Here is a 13,319-nt window from a genome sequence, read left to right on the forward strand (position 1 = left end):
TACACACACACACACACAGTATATACACACACACAGTATATACACACACACACACACAGTATATATATGTGTGTATAACTGGAGAGAGGAGGAGAGGTTTGCTCTTATCCTGAGCACACGGCTCTTTTCACTGTGTGGACCTGCTCTACTGCCCCAGGGCTCCATACTTCTTCAGCCTCCATGTTTTTATCTCACCATTACTACGCCAATGAAATTCACCTTTGGCACACAGGTTGAGCTGGAGAACTAGACAGAATGTTCTGTGGACAGCCTCGAGTTTAAACCGGACAGCTTTGAGCTGCTGTTCTTTATACCGGCCTATGACAGCATCTTTATATGATCACTGACAACCTGCGAAACTGGAAGATCTTTTTTGTTTTACTTGACACCATTCAGAGATCCCCGGTCAGTTAAAAAAAAAAAAAAAAAAGAGTCCTTTTTTAACAGGCTGTCACACTAACAATCCCATCTGTACGAAGCATGGCACCTGGATATTCAATCGGCATCAGCAGATGGAGTTATAAATGTTAAAACTTTCATTTTTCTAAGCATCGTATACGTGCAATACAACCAGGCAAAGTCTGCCGATAAAGATCATGTGATTCGATCGAAAGGTCCTGAACAGTTACAGAATGGACTTTGAAGCAACACTGTTGGTGGAGGGATTTTACTCAGCGGCCGCCTCAAGCTGGGCCTGAGGGTCACGATCCCATTTCCTCTAAACACACCCGAGCCTCACTCCTTTCCTCTAGCTGTTGAAAAATGCTTTTTTGGCAGAGATGAGCTGAAACAGTGCAGTGCTATTACTCGTAAAGAATGAGAAGAACGTAGTACTTTCTGTCTCCAGCTATTTACTAATAATTGTGCCGGTAATGTGCAGCCTACCTCGGAAACATACAGTGAACTAGGGCACCGTTGAAAATGAGCATTCTCCCTTTAATGTGCTTTCCGAGGTTTTAAAGAAAACAAATGAAGGAATGAGATAAATCGATTATCGATGAGTCGTTAGTTGCAGCCCGATAGAAACCAAGGTGCTGTACCTGTCCAGGGCCGAGCTGAGCTCATCTATCCTGTGGGTGTCTGTGGTGTTGCCCAGTTTAGACAGAGCGTCCATCCTCTTCATAATGACCTCCAGCATGTCACTGATTTTCCTCAGCACCCCACGAGATTCATGTCCACCGAGCACTGAAAAACACAGACAGATAGTGTGAGACAACTATTACTGAAGCAAATCATAGAGATGCGAGAGAGATGGAAAGGCATTCTAGAGAAAAGGAGAAAGTGATAAATAAATAAAAAGTAATGGTCGGCTACAGAGGGTCTCTAAGTAAAGTCACATTTTACAGTTTACAACAACGTTTGGCTTTATATTTGTAGACAACAAGGAACAAGACAAACTTCTTTGTTGTTGAACATCTCAGATACAATATATTTCTCTTCTTTGAATTGTGTACCAGCAGTTTAAATCCATCAATTTAACACAGATTCACTCCTCGTCACTCTTTAAATCTATCCATTTTACTGATTACTTTAAAACATCACTGAGTTTCTACTTTCTTTTGTCCTTCTTCACTAAAGCAGCAGAGCCGGCTCTCCAGCGAAACACAGGAACAGGAGAATTAGTCGGACAGTATTGGATTTGTCTTCCCGCTCGGTTCAAATTATTAACGACCTGACAGGTGGTGAAACAGAATGATGCCGTTAGTGAACACCGAGTCAATTAATGAGCCTGCAGCTACAGGCAATAAGGTCAAAGCAGGTCTCCAGACTGCATCGCTTGTGAGACGAGCTCCTGATCCTGAACCGTTTTCTTGATCACATTTAAGCTCTACGCTGACTACCGAGAGTAATTACTGACGCAGTTTAATAAAATCACCAAAGGGTTCATGTGCACCGAAGAAAAGACAATTCTAAGCATCAAAGTCATTTTTGATGAAGAAAATCCAAAGAAGCAAGATGAATAATGGCACTCTTGGGACTTGGGAGTGAATAATTTGTTGGTTTGAACCGGAGAAAATATACTGGCGACCAACAACAGCCTCGTATTGTTCTCGGAGGCTGCGAGTGAAAATAAAGCCTCACCTCTCAGTGTTCCCTCATCAATTGCATTAGGCTTTAGAAACTGCAATGTGTGCAGACTCACTTCTGCTGTCAGAGTTCATTTATCACTGCCCAAGCCAAAGTCACCTTTCTCTGAAAAGAAATTGTATTACATCACCGGTAAATAAAATAAAGGACCAAGAGGAAAAACCACCCACATCTATTGGTCTGTGTCCATGTGTGTTTGTATCTGTGTGTTGTTGAGATTTTAAAAAGGAAGAGAAGCACTCGCATCACAAACAAGAATTACAAAAAAAGCTGCAGTCCAGAGCTTTACATCCCTAAATCTCTTCTCTTTATCGCCTCTGCCTCATTGGTCTTTGGCGTAGCACTCTTTCAGTCATTTCTAGAATATCTCCACACAAACTGGCCTGAAGACGTCTCGCTTTGAATCATTCAGAAGTTGGACAACTTTATTTTGTTCCACTCCACAGACCTAGAGAGACTAAAGGAATTCCCATTCAGATTCACAGCAGTTTAATAATACACTTTAAAAGAAGAACGACACAGGATAGGAAAGGAGATGAGATTTAGGAGGTAGTAAATCACTGCAGGGTAATACATGACTATATTGTCCAAGTGAACACACTCCGCCAACTGTCGGAAACCTGTTGCACGTAACTGCAACACCAAACTTTGAGCACAAAAATGACCAAAACAACTATTGTGTCGTTCTTATTGTACATTTAGTTTTGTGGACTCAGACTCCTGGCTAAGTTCAGAGGATCCTCTATCGGCTCCAGCGTACTAAACCTAAACAAAGCCTCCGGGTTAGTGTGGGAAGAACTCACATTTCTTCACAGTAATGCTCCTCGCACACATTGTGCCCGTAAATCACCATTACCGAGACCCAACAGCCTTCCTGCGCAGCACCTTTTTTTTTTTTTTTATAAAAGAACTGAGCCTTATATACGTTTGCAATCAACTGTTCCTCAGACTGCTTTTTTCCCTTCGTGATTCCTGCTGCCTCTTGGGAAACATTGGCTAATGTGTTTTATTTTCCAACGCGCAGTCTGGCAGGCTCACAGTGGTGTAGCAGGAACTGATGGTATCTGTGTGCTAATGTAGCGCCTCCTCTATGTCATTCCTCATCTGCTGCTTAATAAAGGGCCGATTTAGCAGCAGCTAATCTCCTTTAACGACTCAATTTCGGAAGTGCCACAGCATAATCGATATCATGAACAAATTCCAATTAGATCGCCATTTGTACTGCGGCCTGCTGTGTGCACTGCGAAACACTGGCCGTCCAGCTATAAACAACCGCCCTTGGAGGGACTCAGTGTCTACTATATTGACACACAGAGAGATGTTTTAGTTTAACAGGCTGCTATAATCACAACTGAATGTTGCTGACAAGAATGAAGGACGTAAATAAATGTTGAATACGACTATAAGCAGGATAGAATGTCCCTCACACACTATTTTAACCGTGAGCAACAATTGGTTAACCTCAAACCAGCTGTTTTTATTGACAGGTTGAAAGATGCTCCCTTGCCTCTCTGATTTGTTATCTCAGACCCCGACGTTCCCCATCACCTGATGCCCACATCGTCACACCTGCTCCCAACTGTCTCATCAGCCTCGCAGTAAACAGTAGCTGTGTGTTCCAATACCCATACTACCATAGTATCTAGTGTGCTGGAAACAGATTCAGTATGTCCCAATACATAGTGGGTCAAATGCACTATGCCAAAAATACCAGGATGTCCTACTACATCTGGTCGCATTTTGCAGCAAGCATGCCAGCATGCTTTTCTGACCCTGTCATAATTGTGGATGCGAGGCAACAAGGGAGGACCCAAAAGGCAGAAAGTGTCTAAAACGGGAAGGCAGTCCGAAACAGCCAACAAATCCTGAGAGAAAGCAGCCGGTCCAGATCAGGTGAAAGTCCAGTAACACTGGAAAACTGGCTGGGAATCAGTGAAAAAGGGGGCTGGCTGAATACTGCAGAGCTGATGACGGAAACTGGAAACAGGTGAGCGTGGAGGTCAGGTGACTGGGGGTGCATCCCAAGTCTCCTGATTGCATCCACGTTTCCCTCACTTGCGTCTTAGCCCCTCCCACCAGGGATGCATGGAGAGAGGAAACAAGGAAATATGTTTCTAGGGAAACGAGACGTCTTTTCTTCTTTAGCGTTTCGTGAAGTAACGTCCTTTTCTGATGACGGCGGCCGGCGATCAACAGCTGGATCAGCTGTCAGTCGGCTCTAACAGCTGTAAAGACTTTTGATGGAGTGTGTGTGTGCACATATGTACTAATACCAATAAAGACACAAATAAGAGACTTGGGATGTACCCGGACCGGAGGGAAAGCCAAAGCTCATCCGGCGGACAAGTAGAGAATGGCAATGAATGGGTTTGGGGAAGTGGCCGGAGGGAGGGACATAGAGCCAGAATGTGACAATCTCAGCCTTAGAGTCTTGTTATCCTGCCGAGTTGTGCTCTGATCAATGACCTTACCTGTTCTGTCTGTGAGTCACGCATTTTAAGTCCTCACCCTCTTTCACTGAGCATTTTACATGACTGACAGTTCAGTGTTTTGTTCAGCTTCAAAAGCTTCCCAGAGAACATCTGCTTGCATACAAGTGTTACAGGTCCAATTGAGACAGTGAGAGGGGCAAGTGCTTTTATTGATCAGTCCGTCTATGGTTCATTCAGAATTCAAAGGTCTCTTTAAAAACAGCACAAAAGACTATCTTTGTAGACTATCTGGGGTTCGGCATGTTTCATTGAAATCCCCAACCAAAGTCAGACATCCTTCACTGGAGTTTATTTAGATGTAGCAGGGACACTTAATAGATTTATCGAAAACCACGAGTGAAATCATGTTTACGAGAAAGAGAGGCAGTGCATCTCACCACCTTGGCCCTCGTGCAGCGTGAGGAATTAGACGCTGCTTGGCATTGTCTCAGAGGGAGACGCAGTGTCTCACAACACTAGGTTGATTCTGCTACCAGCAACTCACTCTCTCTCTCTCACACACACACACACACACACACACACACACACACACACACACACACACACACACACACACACACACACACACACACACACACACACACACACACACACACAAAAGTGGTCAGAACCATCTCATATTTACACTGCAGAGACTCCGACCGAGGAGCAGATGCAACTTGCAAGAAAGAAGCAATAAAGTTGCTGCAATTAAACCAGTCTCACTTTCTTTCTACAGAAAGGTGAAATGAGCAACTTCGCCAAAACAAAAAAGCTCACATATTAAAATCTACTCCAGCTGAAGACATCTTTGTCTAATGTTGAGCAGAGGAGACATTTTGTCCAACCTCAACAGAAGCCAGTAAAATATATAGCTTCATAACATCTCATATAACATTTTTATTATGAAACTAATTCAAATGTCAAATGTAAACAGCATATCTGCACGTAATAATTTATTCATCAATAATTGATTATAGCTGGGTGTGTCATGTTTGATTCATTGTAAATAAATATTTCTCCTCCCCGTCAGCATAATTGAGGACCAAATAAATAAATCCTGTCATCCCCGCTGATATGCATGCTGGCTGGCCAGCCCACCGGGATAAATTCACGTATTCCCTCCTGATCTGCACTCTTACACATGCACAGACAGTCCTCTCACTCCCAATTCAAACATTCATTCCAGAAAAGGCTGAATGAGATTGAGTTTTTTTTTTTCTCTATTCTTGGTGGAATGCGGGCAACTGACATCCAGACGCTATTAGAGCAGAAAACCTGTCACTTATCCTCTGGGCAGCTCCAGCCTCTTATTGCACCCGACAGCCTGGAAACGGGAAAACTACCTGCACTACCTTTTTTTTGACATGGCTCTCTATTGCTTTAATTAAAACCTGAATCTGTCTCTTTCCTCAGTTATGTCCTCTGACCCTCCCTGTCCCCCCCAGTATGCCGACGTACGCAAACAAGTCTAGTTAGAAGTCTGGCGGTGTTTTAATAAACTTCACAACAAAACACTGCAGCCTTATGTTTATTGATTTTTCCACAGCTTTGAGCTATCATTTGGTGTTTGATAAAAGCAGACCTTAGAAGGTGAGGAAAGGCTGACTCAGAGACAGAGCTCAGGGTCTAATATCCCTTATTAAATACACACACACACACACACACACACACACACACACACACACACACACACGCAAGTGTCACTGCATACAATCATTTCCCGGAACGGGAGGTTGGTTTTATTTTGATGTTCTCACTGCACAGATTGTGTGGAACCATAAAAATGTGATGAACATTTGCATAAACATATTTCCTGTTTTCACACCGACAATTCTTGCATTAATGCAAAAGCAGCAACAAGAATAGAAAATGCTACCTAAACCCAGTCTGGGAGTGAACTTCCTGACCCAGTTTGCAGCTCACCCTACATAGCTGACGATGCCTGATCAACAATACATATACGCTCCAAAAGAGGCTGAAATAAAGCTGCATACCAAACTCACGGCGTTTTAAATGTGTTGCTCTTTTGTTTGTGCAATAATTACTTTGAAAAAGACTGTTGTGTCTGTGTGCGTGCTGCATGTTCACGTGACGTGCACGCACTTCATGACCACACTCAGATAAAGGTAATAACGTTGCAGCATCTAATTTACAGAAACAATCAAAACTGCAGTACTTCATTTCCCCCAGGAGACAGTTTAATCAAATGAGATGAACACCAACACTTCTACAAACAAATGTGTATGTATTGTTTAAATCCTATCTGAGACCAATGAGCATTCTAAATACATTAGAATAATCTGTTTAAAATGTGTCTATTGTAAAGCCAAACAATAACACCGACAGCCAAAAAAACATGTTGTGGATCGGCCTTAAATACCTTTCAGATGATGCTTTGAATACCACAAAGCCATGAACAATAAAAAGCAATCTGAGACACAGAAAACATGTTTGCAGTTGGATCTGGTAACTGCCCATTTTGGGCAAAAACAATCAAAGAGACAATCACTGGTCTCTCCACCTGGTGACAGGAGCTTGTGAAAGAGTGAACAACGAGCAGTCATCTTCTATTCACACGTCTGTCTTTCTTTGTCAAACACAGAGCCAGGCAGTCAGCTGAACAATTCATCGGCTGCTCTTAACTACTGGTGAAGTAGCATCAGTAGAAAAGATCAGTTTGTTGTATTCATAACATCTACACTCACTTCTATCTCCAGCAGATTATTACTTATCCCATTTTTTCATTGAAACCAAGCGATGAAGTTCACAGCTTTGATAGACCTGCAAATGGCACACCCTTACAAGGAGCGGTGTCAGGAAAGACTTGTTTGGACTCATTTTCATGCACCACGCAGAGACAGGACTGCTGAGCCATGAAATAAAAAGAAGGTCCTGTCACAGTCTGTGAAAGGACCGCAGAGAGCAGGATACTGAACACGACGCTGCTTCCACACCTGATGCTCCGCTACGTGACTCAGTGATGGATTAAAACGTTGTGGGAAAAGGCAGAGTTTCAGTCGTCCAGCCACAAAAATGTGCAGATTTGATCATAAATGAAGGGGCGAATGTGGCTAAAGACAGAAGACAGCATCTGCTTCGGTAGATTGATGCAAGACTCTGTTTGCATGCAGCAAAATGTGTTTTTCCATCGCTAAAGAGGACGGTGGATAAAAACAAAGCTCAGGTAATGGAGCTTACAAGTAGGAATATAGAACGCATTAGCATCTGAACCATTTAGTCCTGGTGTGACCGGGGTAGAACCTGATAGCGTCCTAAGCCTATTCCTCCCTTTGTGGCAAAGCTGCAGTGAGACCCCTGTGGTAAGAGGACACACTGTGAAGGTGGTCTTCAAAGAGCTTATTAGAAAGCTACAGTAGACCTCTGGAGCCTTTAAGATATCTAGGATCAAACGCTTCCCACTTTCATGCTTCCTACTCTGGCCCCCCCCCCCCCCTCCTTTTTTCATTTTCTCCACCTCATTAGCTTCCTGTACCTTCAAAAGCAAGGGGTGAAGGAAATGCACACACTTTGAAACTGGATTAATAACTTGGTATCCAAAACTCAGTGGTATTCTGGGTCTCTGGCTCTGGAGTGTCAAAGAGTGCAACACTATACATAGCACACAAAAATATAGAAATGCAGAAAATAGCACGTTTCTGTCAGAGCAAACGATTCTTTGTGCAGCTTCGGGAAGATTTTTGACAAAAATCGACTGAGCTGGAGAGGAACATAAAAAAGAAAGAGAAACAGGGAGGCAGGGAGAGAGAGGAGAGAGAGACAATAATTACGTATTTTTCTTCACACATTTTGCTCTTCAGGCAATTCACAAGACGAGCAATAAACAAGGTAGTGGGTTCTCTCAGCACAGACCGGCCATTTTGTTTACCCTTTCAGATTCAAAACACTGCGCATGTTAACGTGCCTCCACTGCTTTTATGAGATTATCTGCATGAATGTATGTCTGTCTCACTCACTCACTCACTCACTCACACGTTGAGTGACAACATGGCTGCAGGTGTAGGTGTGTGTATATTTCCTGTAGCTCTTTACGGTGCTCAGCGGCTGGATGGCTGTAAGTATTATCAAGTTGCTGCTCCACTGAACAGTTCTTCCCGGCTCATTCATTACGCAAACTCCCCGTGCCGCTAATCCCCATACCCAAAACATTCTCATGTACACAAACACACTTCACACAGACGGTGAGGATTTACATAGCTGGGCTCTCCCTGGTTTGCGGCGAGGCAGTGTTTAATGAGTTTGAGGCCCAATGCCTCCCCTTGACTGCGGCCTGCGAGTGGTTAATTAATCAGACAGCTCTCCTGTCCCCCCCCCCCACCTCTCTCCCGAATCAGCCCTGCATATAATATTTCTTAAACACATGATAGTCTTGAAATCGTCTGCGGTGAGGACACCTGATGCACCTCCATACAACATCGCCTTCATTAATACACTCTCAGAATCACACCGACTTGCCAGAGGAAGTGCTCCAACTCAAGCCAATATTTTAATAGAGCAATCATTAAAGTCAGTCAGTCAAACATATTTCAACACTTGGCATCTCGCACAACAAGCCACCACGGGGCGACATGCTGCTCACCGATTGGCCCAAACGATTGGACTGTATTATTCAAGAGGGATGAAATGATTAGCATCGCCTCATTTGCATCGCTTCTTCCCGTGCCAGCTGGTATCCGTCACAGAGGATGACTCGCAGTGTCAACATCGTGCCAGGTGGCAATAAAAAGGTGAGAGACAAAAGTCCAAAAAGCTAACACTGACTCTCCCACATGGCTGGTGCTGTGGTGGTTTATATGCAGAGGCACAGAGCGCAAACACAGAGAACGTGCTGAGAAAGATAACAGGTTTCTCTCAGGGATGGCACTTGGAAATTGTTTGGATTTTTTATTTTTTATTTTTGCGAAGGCAAAGTAAATGTTGCCGGCTTCATTGGAGTGGCCATTTGGTTATTTTAAGATAAGAGTTGTTGAAAGGAAGTTGTTAATCACTTTTATACGACCAAAACATGATCACTCGTGCTTAGTAATACATGAAACATACAACTACCACTAAGAAACGACAGCACCATGTCTCATGACTACATCACATTCAACAGCTGTAGTACTGGCATCTTATAAACATACTATTAAGAGTATTAGTTTTTGTAATTTTATTTTTAAATCTTCAGGGTAATTCATGTTTGCAATAACTTATTTTTGCTTCAGTGAGCTTACAGGCTAAAAGGAACTTCCCCTACAAAATAAATGTAATGTACTTGTACTACATGAATACACCCAGGGTCAACATCACATATACAGATTCATAAAAGGGCAACATAAAGCCTACCTCAGCAAGTAGAACTACTGCAACTAAAATGAGTTAATGTGGGTCAGAACAAGGCTGTGTGCTCTGAGCAAAGATGAAAGCAGGTGTAAAAAAAAGATGGAGCCTCTCCAGGCGACATGTACCCCACCCGACACACTCATGATGAGTAGAGTGAGCAGGTCTGTCAGCCCCCTGGCAGCAGTCAAGGAAGCCCCACGGAACTCTCAGCGTGTTCCCGGCCTGTTCATTACCAGCGCCTACATGGCACAGCCGCCGTAGTCAGAGGCGACCAAGCAGCACTGACTCGCAACTGCAGGCTTACCTTCAGCTCGCACCGTGAAGGGGGAATCTCCGGATCTCTTGGCCGAGAACTGGCCCCCGAGAGAGGTCATTAGAAAGCACAGGCTGAAGAAGCCAATCCCCACCACGAAGATCCTGCAGGAGACATGGGGGTGATCCAGTGACACGAGAGCAGGACAAGGTTACAAGCTCATGAGAAAAAGAGTTCAGAGGACAGATACTGACAAGAGAGTAGAAGAAGAAAAGACAAGACGTGTGCAAGAGAGTTCACGTCAACAAAGGGTTGGGGGATAATGTAGTATGATACCATATCCTCTTTCGATGGAATTGTGATGAAATCATATACCGAGATATTTTGAGACACAATTGTGTCGTCTAAATTGATAATAACAAACACACACTGACATTTCTCAGAAAATCTCACTTAAATCAAATGATGCCTTAATCTAAATACTATGCATTTGTGTGCATGCATGTAAATAAAGTCAGTATAGATAGAAATATTTATTCTTTTCTCTATAATTTCACTTGAAACTGTTATGTTCATTTTGCAATAACGTTAAGTAAATGAGAAAATACTTTTGCTTTGTCAAAGTATTTAGTCCACACATGTTCATTTGATAAAGTGTATATTGTGATAGAGGATTTTGGCCATATTGCCCAGCCCCACATAACATGAACTCTTTGAGACATCACTTTAAGCCCTTTGCCAGGCTTCATGGAGCGATGACATATTTTTGTAAAGTTCGTATTGTACCAATCAACCCACAGAAAAGCATTGTGTACTCGCTTGAGTGTGTCATCTCAAATGAACCATGACATGGGTGTGTTTTCTGCATCACTATATGCTCAGTGAGCCAACATCCAATATAAAAGCATTACCTCACGGGTGAATGGCTGCATTTTGGAGAAAAAAACAGCGAACGCACAGCAAACATGTGTGAAGTCCTGAAGCTTTGACAACAAATGCTTTGGACCGATTAGCTCAAAACTGGCTCGTCTGGCATTCTCTAGTGGTCGTGCTGAGAAAACAATCCTTTTTAAAGCGGGGAACTGCAGGGCAGATTGTCACGCTTCCATTCTGTACACCACAGCTTGCTTACTGGAATCTTTATAAAGCGGAGAGGCCGCAGTCACTCAGCAAGAGTGTATGAGAGTGCCGTATCACTATCCAATTGTGAGGTTGGATAGTGAAAACAAATGGGATTTGATGTTCAGGGAAGCATGCATGCTGTGTGGGGAAAAAACAAGTATATGACTCTGCAGTGAGAGTTGCCCGTTCAAACAGCTCTGGAGCCATGGCAGAGAGCATAATGTGAGCACCTTTGTATTCACTCAGACAGCTGTAAAACATCTGGGAACTTTAATTCGGAAAGAGAGACTCCTCATAGCGGCATGGACACCATCACTTCCATATTAATGCCAGTGAACCCTGGAGCTTGTGTACAACCTATCTAGTTAGACATGTAAGTTTTAATGAGTTTACATCTGCTTGAGTTGCTTTCACTCCTCTCCGGCTGCTGCTGCTGGTGAAAGTTTTAGCTGTGTAAGCAAACGTTAATTATAGCACAGCAGGCATTCTGTTGTTCCAATTAATGCCAATGGCTCCAATGAAAAGAAAGAATGCCAATGGTTTGAACATGCAAGATTTGCTCTACTGCAAAAAACAAAATAGCAGACATAAGAAGCATAAAATGATTGCATTTACATCGATTTTGAAGGTTGTCTGTATTCCTTTTAATTTCATAATTTTCAGTTTAATATTTCGGTTTTTTTCCATTTTATGAACAGCAATTAATGTATAAAAACCAACCAGTGTGTATTATTTAACACGTGAGTAAAGACAGTCCACACATCCACTCCAACATGTTCTTACCTGAACGGTTTGAAAGTGAGAAGACATCTTCTCACCATAATGGAAAGGTCGGTGCTGGTTGCAATCATTTCCCACACACGTAGAAAGCTCCGGGTCCTCTTGACATTGTGCGAGTCTTTGTGACAACCGGCGTCAAAAACATAACTTTTAACCAGAGTCCTGAGGATCGACAGAGAGCGCAGCGGAGCACGCAACTTCCCGGTCCGACAGCTGGCCGTGTTGTGCTGCGTGTGTGTGTGTGTGTGTGTGTGAACAACTTTAGCGGGAATCCCGCCGGTGCGTCCTGCTGCAGCAGCGGGTCGATAGTCCTCTTTTCCGGTTCTGCAGAGGAATAAACACGAAACTAAACTATGTCAATCTCCTTTGATCAGTTACGGTTGTATCCTTTACAATGTTGGAGATGGAGCGACGTCGGGTGCTACATCACATGACTGTTGAGTGCCTTGATTTCCTCCGAGTCGGTGGAGCACACACTGACTCTTCTCATAGCGCGAGGAGATCTTTCGCTGCGGCTCGTTTACCGACAGCGCCATCTAATGACTCACACTAGAAAAATACATATTTAATTTCTGTGTTTATTTAAGAAAACAAAAAAACAGACGATGGATGAAGACACATACAATAGGCCTTATTATTCAAACGTCTAGTAGCCTGTAGGCTAAGTAGTGAGTGAAATATTATTAAATTATATACAAGTAGGATCAATGTAAATGTTAGCGGGGTATGATTCTGCATAATACTGTCACGATCAGGCTTTGCCCTGTGTGTTCTGTCTTTGTTTCTTTCTGTAGCTCCTCACTCACCTAATCAGTTCATTCAGTGCACCTGCCAGTCACACTCACCTCATCAGCTCATTACTCTCACCTGCTCACTCTGCCTCCTTCACTATTTAAACCCCTGCCGCACACACACCCACTGCCAGATCATTGTTTTGTTTTCCTACCTACCCGCCCGGTTTGCTCGTCCGGTTCCCGGTTTTCCAGTCTGCCTGTTCTGCCGGATTTCCCCCCTCGTCTTTTGTCTTGTCCCTGGATTCCCTGTTTGTTTTTGGTTATCATTAAAACCTTTTTCACTACACCTGACTGTCTGCGTTTGAGTCCTCATCATGCCCCGTGACAGATACTACAGGGCTAATATGGAATTAGTTCTTAATTCAAGTAAACTAATCAAGACATGAACTGATCCAATTTAATGGATTAATTAAGCAAAACACTTTCCATAACGATGACATAGTAGTCTCCAATAATACATTTAGCACC

The 13,319-nt window shown here is 43.2% G+C and overlaps 1 protein-coding gene across 1 annotated transcript in view; it reads right to left on the reverse strand.

Moving 5' to 3' along the window:
• The window catches only part of mgat5b (alpha-1,6-mannosylglycoprotein 6-beta-N-acetylglucosaminyltransferase B), a 51,649-nt gene extending 38,840 nt beyond the window's left edge, over nt 1-12,809 (reverse strand). Inside the window, exons 1-3 of the mRNA XM_031861991.1 lie at nt 12,061-12,809; nt 10,207-10,319; nt 1,041-1,185 (exon numbers count right to left, since the gene is read on the reverse strand). Of these exons, the coding sequence (XP_031717851.1) occupies nt 1,041-1,185; nt 10,207-10,319; nt 12,061-12,128 (326 nt within the window). The 5' untranslated portion in view covers nt 12,129-12,809. The remainder of the gene's footprint in view (nt 1-1,040; nt 1,186-10,206; nt 10,320-12,060) is intronic.
• Nucleotides 12,810-13,319: the final 510 nt, after the last annotated feature.

The sequence above is a fragment of the Anarrhichthys ocellatus genome, unplaced genomic scaffold, assembly GCF_004355925.1.
Source record: "Anarrhichthys ocellatus isolate YVR2014 unplaced genomic scaffold, GSC_Weel_1.0 scaffold26, whole genome shotgun sequence".
Lineage (NCBI taxonomy): Eukaryota > Metazoa > Chordata > Actinopteri > Perciformes > Anarhichadidae > Anarrhichthys > Anarrhichthys ocellatus.